Below are 10,056 nucleotides of genomic sequence, written 5' to 3'. Positions count from 1 at the left end.
ATGCAAACTCCACCCAGAAAGGCCCCCCAGACCGGGGTTTGAACCGGGAACCTGCTTGTTGAGAGGCAGCAGCTCTACCAGTTGCGCCACCATATACAGTATATATATGTATGTATATATATATATCATTGTGCATTCAAGCTAATATTACTACCTGTGAAATACTTATACTACTGTAATTCATTCTACTTGCACCATTATATTCTACCATGTTGTTGTTTACTATATTTCTTTTGGATCTTGTCAATATTATACTTTGTATTTTTTTTTCACTTTTTGGTACTTTATTTACTATTTCTTGTTGTTTGTTTGTTTTCTTTTTTCTTAGCAAGTCAAATCAATTCTTCTCATCCTGAACATTTCGTTGCATTGTTGACCTTGTGTTAACCTGCATATGAGAACAAAACAAACATGACATAACAACTAGAAAAAAGACCAGAAATTAAATTACACATTAAAAATTAATAAAACAGCCCAATTTCAAGAAAAATATCACTCATTAGCCTAGCACAAAAGAAAAAGTTGCTCCATATGAGAAGGTACTATTTATAAGACTGAGTTTGTTGCAGCTCCTCAAACTGACAAAGTCTTTTGGATAAAAGCCGAAACATTTCAACAAGAAGAATCCATCCAGAGGACCTGACTTTACTTTTTTTAGATTTTCCTACATGGATTATTGAGCATACATCAGGATATCTGGACTCCATGACACCTGTTAATACCTAGGTCCATATTTTATTAGCATTTTACATTTCACTCATATACCTGTAGTCTGGTTCCAAACCATTGAGAGATTTGTCAACCAGCAGTGAAACATTAAAGTCCATTTTATGGTTGACTGGGATCCAGTGTAAGCACTTTAAAATAAAACTGGAATAATATGCTCAGCTCGCTTAAAAGTAGTCAAAACCCCGAGCTACAGCATGTTGAATGAGCTGGAACTGTTAGAAAACCATTATGATAATCCAGTCCAGGATAGAAAAGCATGAATGAGCTTCTCCTGGTCTGTTAGGGATATATATTTAAATATTACTCTAGATATGTTAGCTGGCAAAAGGCTGTTTTGGAGATTGATTTGATATGAAACAGTTCTGAAGACAAACTGATCTCTACCCTTCGACTTTAACAAGATGTTAATAGATCCTCATCTCCAATCCTGTAAATGTATTTACCTGCTATCAGCCCCACATCTCCTCCTCTGAGCCTTTACTCTTATTTTAGTTCTTTTTAGGTGGTGTGAATGTGTGCCAGAGCCCCTGCTGCAGACAATGTGCAACATGCACTGAGGTGGTGTTATCTGTGAGACAGATAACTAAACAGCAGAGTGCAGCCACATTTGCTGTATTTAGCAGGTAACCACACCACCTGGGATTTAAACCTCTTAACCGTAAGGAGTTTAGAAGACCTTAATGCTTCACTCCTGCTGCATCCATGTGACGAACGCTGAAATGAAAATAATAAGCAGGAAACCCATCTTGGATCATAAGACTCACAGGACACAAACTGGTCTCACTTCTGATCTGTACAAATCTGCAGAGTTGCTTCTTGTTTCCAAATTGTCAGCTACACTGAAACATGCACTTTCCTTTCCAGTTTATGAATAAAAATGAGTAATTAGTGTATTTTCCTTGTATACTTCGTGCCGTGTGTAGATGTACATCCACACCCAGTCAGATCGATTTGTTCAGCAACAAACAGCTACTGATATCAGTGACTTTCACCAACACAAGAGTTCATTTTCTCCCTCCTTCCAACCATTAACTACTGCCCTCGATAAACTAAATGGATTAAACAGCCAATCAGGAAAGGACACCTCCTAAGTCGGGTTTTAAGGACAAGGAATTAAGAAGTGAATCTGTGCCGGTGAACGCTTGTGAATTCATTTGCGCCTCTGAGACGTTCCATCTAATCAAGACAGGCCAGAAAGGCTCAGGTCCTTCCTTTCCAATCCCCTTCCACTCAAAAATCTCCTTTCAGCACAATTAGTGCTGGGCCCAGTTTCTCTGAAGGTGCACACAGAGACCCGTCAAAATTTCTTTCATCGAGGACCTTGAATCTGCGGAGGAAGAAATCATGGGTGCAGGAGCCAGTGCTGAGGACAAAAAGTCCAAGGAGCTGGAGAAGCAGCTCCAGGAAGACGCTGATAAGGAGGCTAAAACAGTCAAACTGCTGCTGCTCGGTAAGTGATCTAATGATTGGTGTTATTGGATCAAGTCATACTTTCTTTTGTCTTTGTCCCAGGCTGCAGGTCAGGGAAAAGGCTCAGACTGAGATGTTTTTCTTTCATCAAACCAAACTCATTTTTTTTTTTACATTCCTGATATTCTGACTTGAATCTTCTGCACAGAATCAAATCATCAAATGTGACTTCACAATTTAAAGACAAAACGTGCCATATGTAACATTTAGTCACTTAAACAAAGAACATTGAACACATGAATATCACTATTTAAACATCTCAGTGAGGGTTTATTGACTTGTTTTCTCTTTAGTCATTAATCTTCTCAGATTTAAATAATCTGATAGCAAAGCTCCATGCAGGCCTGCTGACAACCAACCAAGATGGAAAATTATACATTTTCTCAATGGATTCCTTTTTTTTTTTTTTTAACTGGATAACCTTCTATTAATTTATTAGAAGCACACCAGCAGGATTTAGATCAGTTTGGATGTGGAGAATTTAATCTGAAGCTCAGTGATGATTTAAAAAAAACAAAAAAAACCCCGAAAGATAAACAGAGCAGATTTACATTATGGAACAATTTCTAGAACTAAACTTTGGTATTTAAATACTTTTGTGCAGTGTAAACCACTATATTTGCTCACAGTGATATATATTTTTATAGTTTTGAAGAAATTACTTAAAGAAAAGTCACAGTGTTCTGACTTTTTGAATCTAACGGAAGGACGCAGGTTCTTAAAAGATCATAGTCTAAATGAATCTCAGGCCGGCAGAGATATGTCAATCCGATTAGCTAACAGGTTTACTGCAGATCCACTTGCTGAGGTTTTTGTTGACCCTTACTGCGTACAAAATGTTTCTGTAGAGTTAGTGTAGGAAAGCTGCTGCTGCACTGAAGGATATCAAAATCCAGACTCCATTAGAAGAGACTTTAAATGTTGTCAGAACTGTTTTATTCACTCGGTGGCTGAAGACTCCTCAGCAACATTTAAAGAGAAGCTGCTTCTCCTGCACCTTTTCCACCACTCACACACCAACAGGAAAAGATGTAAAGAGGCACCGTTTTTATACAATAATTACATGGAAGGGTCTGTTTAGCAGTTTATTTAATCTGTACATGCAACAGTTGTGTTCACACACAGAAAGAAAGAAAATCACATGATTCAATTAAATTACATGGAAATTTGTCAAGTGAAAAGATTTCCCCCAATAAAGAAAAAGCACATAAAAGAATTGTGACTGTTTCAAATATTTTAATTTGCTGTAGAAGTTTAAATGAATCAATTAAAAGCAAAAATAAATATCACATTTTTTGACATTTTGTTCATGAAGAACTCTTCTGCGCAGAACATTTTTACAATCAAGGGCTGTTTTGAACATTTAAAAAAAATTCTGATAAGAAGGTTTTTGCAGTTTTTTAAAAATAAAACATTGCAGCTCGCGTTGCAGCATTAACTAAAAAACCCTCAAACTTCATGTGAAAGGCCTAAAGAGTGTCTGCAAAATGACTCGGCGTGAACGAATGCAGCTTCTTATTGCTGCTTCCTTTATTGCCACGAGCCAAGTTATCCCAACGTTGACCCACTGATGACGACAAGCAGGGGAAGACCTGCAGGAGTTGCCTGAAAGGGTTGGATGAAGTCTTTAAATACTGGCTGAAGCTTTAAATGGTTTCAGTAAAGAGCAGGAGGCTCAGCGTTGATAAACTCCTGCAGCTGTCGGTGGAGCAGGGAGCTTCAGGGATCTGCCCCGAGGCTTTTCTCCAGCACTGCTGTGCACCTAATTCTGTCACTGCAGCCGCGTTCACGCTCGCACATCGCTCAAAATGCATGTTCGAGGATGCAGTCCCTGCAGATGTTTCAGTGGAATTTGACAAAATACAGATGTGTCTGCTAACAAGGATCCTGTTGTTTTTATGTCATGAGATGCATAATGATCAACAAATTATGTCAGATTAATAGAATTATAGAAAACCAATAAAAAAAACAACTCAGCAATAAAAATGATAAACAGCTGAGCGTATATTTAGTTGTGTTTCACATGAAACTGAGAACAGCACGTTTTATGGTTTATGCACTGAACAAATTCACCAAAATTAAAATTTCTGCATGAATTCTGTTGGTCTCAGTATTTCTTCTGACAGTGTGTTTTATGCTTTGAATCAGAATGTGAGCTTTGCTTAGTGCATGCTAGTTTTATTAATCATTTTATGCATGTGTCACAGGCAGTTCAAATGTTCGCAAAGACATGGACAATTTGTCAAAAAGTAAATAAATCAACCAAAGGAAAATAAAAAAGGATGAGCAATAATGATATTTTTAAACACGAGTCATAAAAAGTCCGTTTGTTTGCTCTAATGTGAAGTGAATTAAACGGCATAATAGTTTTGTGCCCATGTTATAAAATTGGACATCACAACAGAGTTCTGAACTGATAAATAGAAATTATGCCACATTCTTTGACTCTTTGAAGCTGCTTCTTCACAAGTTGGAGCGAGGAGCAACAGACACGTCATTACTAACACAATGTTGTTTTCTTCAGGTGCTGGTGAGTCAGGAAAAAGCACCATTGTAAAGCAAATGAAGTGAGTATTATTTTTATGGTCTTACTGCTCAGATGTACATCCTCTGACTGATTTATCAGCACTTGCTTTAGGTTGATGGCAATAAAAAAAATAAAAAGGCAACAGAAACAAGCCACATGGTGGCACTGTGAGCTCTGAACCAAATCAAACCTGAAGTATCAGACAAAATGAGCATTCCTGTACTTAATGCTAAAAACCCCCCCAAAGAAACAAAGAAACAAAAAAAACTACAATTGTGCAATATATATATTTTTTCGATTATTGTTGCAAATTTTTACATTATCATCTTAAATTAATTAACCCCCTTCTCTCTCCATTTACCCCCAGAATTCTTCATCAAGGCGGTTACACAAAAGAGGAACAAATGGAGTTTAGAACAATCATCTACGGCAACATCCTGCAGTCTGCTCTGGCCATCATCAGAGGCATGGAGATGCTCGGTATTGACTTCGGCTCGCCCTCAGCACAGGTCTCATCTTCTGCAGACGTGTCAAGTTCACGCTTCCAGCTGATGGTGTGAAATGTGCTGACGGGTCTTTGTTGTTTGTGCTTGATGCCGCAGGAGGATGGACAGAAGCTGCAGAACTTGTCAGACTCCATTGAAGAAGGCACGATGCCTCCAGAGCTGGCTGATGTCATCAAGAAGCTGTGGAAGGACGGCGGCGTGCAGGCCGCCTTCGAGAGAGCTGCTGAGTACCAACTGAACGACTCTGCTGGCTAGTGAGTCTCTGTCTCCTCTTCTGGAACTGACCTGGTCTACACACAAACACAGATCCATCAGTGTCTGTAGGGGGAAATGATGTATACGTGAAGCTTGACTGATGCTCTGTTTGCCCCGTCAGCTACCTCAGTGAAATGGACAGAATCTGCCAGCCAGACTACATGCCCACTGAGCAGGATGTGCTGCGGTCTCGAGTCAAAACAACCGGTATCATCGAAGAACAGTTCTCCTGCAAAGAGCTGCATTTCAGGTAAACCACCTGGAGAAACCCCGAGCTGTGCTGTCCGGACGCTTCCCCAGTTCATTCTGACTCTCTGTCGTGAACAGGATGTTTGATGTGGGAGGTCAGAGGTCAGAGAGGAAGAAGTGGATCCACTGTTTCGAGGGTGTGACTTGCATTATCTTCTGTGGAGCTCTCAGTGCGTATGACATGGTGCTCGTAGAGGACGACGAAGTGGTGAGTCGGAGCAGACACTGTGCGATTACGAAGCATCGAAAACGCATCGGGGCAGTTACCGACTCAATGTTTTACCTATGACTGTTTCAGAATCGTATGCACGAGTCCCTCCATCTATTCAACAGCATCTGCAACCACAGGTTCTTTGCTTTGACCTCCATCGTGCTTTTCCTCAACAAGAAGGATCTTTTTGAAGAGAAGATCAAGAAAGTTCATCTGAGCATCTGCTTCCCAGACTATGATGGTAAGACCTGCTCAGCTACTTTAAAGAAATCATTAAGCTCTTTTAAAATGAATGATAAGTATCTTACCTGTTGAAGAGATAAGGTTTAAATCTGACCAAATTGATGAGCTAACAGCGAGTTGGGCCAAATCCTAACGTCCGTTTTATTTATATGAACATTTAAAACAAGTGAGTTGATAAACATGCTTTACAGTCAAACCAGACATCAATATAACAAAATATATTAAAGAAATCAAACAAATGAGGACAATCGGCCTTTTAAAATCTTCTGTTCTCCTTAAATCAAAAGCCAAATTCAAAATATGTGTTGTAGCAGGAAATTTTAAAAGTTACTTCAAACAACTTCAATCTCAAAACTGTCATGTGAATGCATTTTTTAAACCTTTACATAACTCTTAATTTCACATGAATATTACAGTGATCTCACCTGAAGTGCCCCAAGCTGCACAGGAAGAACTTCAGCTAGCTGCTGTTTGTAAAATTGCATAAAACTACAGGCAACACTAAACTGACGGTGATGTAAAAGTTTATAAAATAGCATTTGCATGCACCGCTAAAAAACTTTGGCAACAGATTGCTTTAGGATGGCAGTAATTTATTTAAGCCTTGACTTTGCTTGGACAAGCTGTTAGCTCCTCAGCTTGACCAGAACTAAACAACATTTCTACAAAAAGTGGTTGTTTAAAGTGTTATCTGCAACAGGTAAGATATCTATTGATCATTACCTTTCCACAGAACCCCAAATCAAAGCCTTGCTTTAAGATTTCAGGGCGGTATCTGTTGCACCCTGAGCTACTCTGAGCAAAGTTAGCTGAAGTAGGACAGTGGATCCAGTCTGACATCTAATAAACGTGAATGGCAAATTAGAAATAAAAATGAACCAGATTAACTGAAAAATGCCATAAAAGTATGAAGTAAAGTGCAAACGTTTTCTTGAAAGTTCAATAGGAGCACATTTGAAAACAAGGAGTGCTTGAAATAATGTAACACGAGTCTGTAAAATTAATTACGTCTCTAACTAAACTTTGGCCCACTGACATCGTTTTAGGCCCCAACACGTACGACGATGCCAGCAACTACATCAAGACACAATTCTTGGATCTGAACATGAAGAAAGGTCAAAAAGAAATCTACTCTCACTTGACCTGTGCCACAGACACAAAGAACGTCGAGATCGTGTTCAACGCCGTGACAGACATCATCATCAAAGAAAACCTTAAAGACTGTGGTCTTTTCTAAGCAGCTCCCGAGGTAAGAAAGGTGCAGGGTCCACCACATCCCATCTCTTCTAGAAACTGTGTCGTGCCGAGAAGTTGGACCCGCATGAGGCAGACCCCTGCAAATTTAGATTAAGTCTCCTACAGCAACTCATTTCTGGTCATCCTGTGTTGCCAAGCAACAACATCTGGCCATGACATGAGCAGATATAAAGTCAAGCAGCACAGTTTAGACCCTGTGGGACTGCTCAGGATGACAATGATGATAAAAAATAGAAGGTTCCTGGAAAAACGAGGCCTGCCACGTGGTGACTATTTTAAAATGTTGATTTGACAGGAATATGTGTTTGAGTTTGCTCTCAGCTACCATTATACCAAATTTCAGCTCAAAATGGCAAAATATCAGTGAGTTAGTAATATTATCTGTTAAGCTATGGTGGCCATCTTGGATTTTTGGTGTGGATTCAGTATGGGATTGGTGAAGGTTCTCACCTATAACCACACCGAAGTTTAGCTCTATGTGTAAAAATAGCTGAGCTAAAGCTATTTAAATTGAGCTTTGGTGGCCATCTTGAATTTTTTAATTAACTTTGTATTGAGTATTGCTCTCAGCTATGACACCAAATTTCAGCTTAATATCTCTAAAAACAGATTTACAGTATTTTTCCTTTTTAGCTCAGGTGGCCATTTTGGATATCTGATTTGCAACCAAAGTCTATGAAAAATGACTAATAAAAATGGCGTCTTTGTTTGCAAATTATGTCACCATGGTTACATGAAATGCCAATAAAAGTAATAGCACACATCACAGTGCTGAGCCAGTCGTTTTGATATAACATTTGTTGGGGTACACGTTGCGGTTCGGGCTGCATTAAAGTTGACGGAAGAGTAAAATGTAAAGTTAAGAAACCCTTGTCAGGTGGATAATAATAGGTGGCTGCCTTACTCAGCAGTCCCCAATGAAACAATCTCTGTAGTGGCTTGTGATAAAGACCAATTACTCCCATATTTAGGTCACTTCCTGTTTGGAGTTGAGCAGCCATACATGTAACAAGCCATTTATCTTCACAGTAAAAGGTTTCACAAGAGATCTGATTTTCAGCATGTCTCACCTGTTTCACCTTCTTCACTTTGCAGAACTTCCCTTTTTGACCTCAACCCCTTACACATCAACATTGAAAAAACAAGTGATGGAGCGCAGGAGATCCTCAGACTGTTGTGCTTTTGCCATCGTCTCCATGCCAAGTTGTGGTCCTCGAAAGCTCCAACAGCATCCCACCCCGCTCCCCTCCCACGGTTGATCCCTGCAACGCGCTGCATGTCCGGCTGGTTTGAAACAAACTATATCCACCCCAGCAGCACTGTGAATTTACAGTTTTCTACCAGATAAACCGTTTGTTCCCACACCTTAAGGTTTGAAGACACAAAGATGAAATAGCTGCTTCTTCGACACTCCGTGTGTCCTTTTAAGTACTTATTTGTAAATTAACTTTACCATTAAATCCATCAGGAACAAATAAATTAATTTGAATAGTTACATTGCAATCTTTTGTTTGTTTTTCGAGTGTTGTAGTTTCTGTGATTCTGGTGTTTAAACTGAAAAGGTTGCTGAGCAAATACCTCCGATATTCCCAAAGCTTGCAGCATAATCCAAATTACAAACCCAAATGTGCTTGTATCTAATCTAATTAGCGTAAACGTATTGAATTCCCTTAACATTTCAATGTGATAAATAACTGTCACCTCACTGAGCATGGTAGAGCAGCTTTGTAAATAAGAGTAGATAAATTATATTTGAAAAAAATACAATTATATGGAAATGTATGAGAGAGGGAAACTAGAGGGTTGATGCTTTATTATGAAAAAGGAGAGACAATTTACTGTGTTCTTTCTTATGAATTGTAGCGGCATGAAATAAAAATGCATTAACTTCACGTGTGTCCGTGTCTTGGCTGTAGTTTCACCATTAGTCAACGAGTTGGGAACAATATCCTAAACAAGTCTTCTGCTCTAGAGGAAATGGCGGCAGTGGCGCTTCACCACTTAGGGACAAAAACAAATTAAAACAAAATTAACCAGCTAGTTAAGACAGTGCAGGGAGATATTTGTAGAAACTGATGCTAACGAGGGACTAAACTGTGCAGAGTAACGTTTCTACAGCTGGGAAGACTTGATTTAAACATGCAGCAGAAAGGTTTAATCTGCTCTAATTTCTAGGTTTTAATCTTGGGGGCAAAACAAAGGAAGATTCATTAAAGCTCCGAATAAATAAATACGTGTTAAACTAATTTCATACACAGTACAGCACATTAACCTGTGCAACATTGAAACGTTACCTTTCCAGTGGGATCCGTGATATTGTTATGAACAATAAAAATCTGTACCAGGTAAATTGCAATCATTTATAACTTTTACACAAAACCCATTTGAAAATATCTGAATTAATCCTTTGAAACAAAAACGCAGATTCTGTTTAAAGAGACAGTTCAGTTATTCTTTGAGTGATGTTCTGTCAAACAGGCTATGTTCAGGCAAATTCATTTGAATCAGAATCAGAAAAGGCTTTTTGATCATTGTACCGGGATACAGTGAGATTATGTTTGTACAGTCGTCCGAAAGATGGACGGAGTGCACGTTGCTGCTGCTCCTGC

General features: G+C 39.0%; 1 protein-coding gene across 1 annotated transcript; it reads left to right on the top strand.

Annotated features, from left to right (window-relative positions):
- Nucleotides 1–1,844: 1,844 nt before the first annotated feature.
- gnat2 (guanine nucleotide binding protein (G protein), alpha transducing activity polypeptide 2) lies at nt 1,845–9,339 on the top strand. Its single transcript, XM_037684899.1, has 9 exons — nt 1,845–2,179; nt 4,724–4,766; nt 5,094–5,235; nt 5,329–5,486; nt 5,609–5,737; nt 5,815–5,944; nt 6,035–6,188; nt 7,237–7,439; nt 8,543–9,339. The coding sequence occupies exons 1-8, from the start codon at nt 2,074–2,076 to the stop codon at nt 7,425–7,427; spliced, it is 1,053 nt and encodes a 350-aa protein (XP_037540827.1). The 5' UTR covers nt 1,845–2,073; the 3' UTR covers nt 7,428–7,439; nt 8,543–9,339.
- Nucleotides 9,340–10,056: the final 717 nt, after the last annotated feature.

Source organism: Nematolebias whitei, chromosome 11 (genome assembly GCF_014905685.2).
Source record: "Nematolebias whitei isolate Nwh7 chromosome 11, NemWhi1, whole genome shotgun sequence".
In the NCBI taxonomy this organism is placed as follows: Eukaryota; Metazoa; Chordata; class Actinopteri; order Cyprinodontiformes; family Rivulidae; genus Nematolebias; species Nematolebias whitei.
Note: the sequence above shows the minus strand (reverse complement) of the source record. Positions and strands in the feature narration are given on the sequence as shown.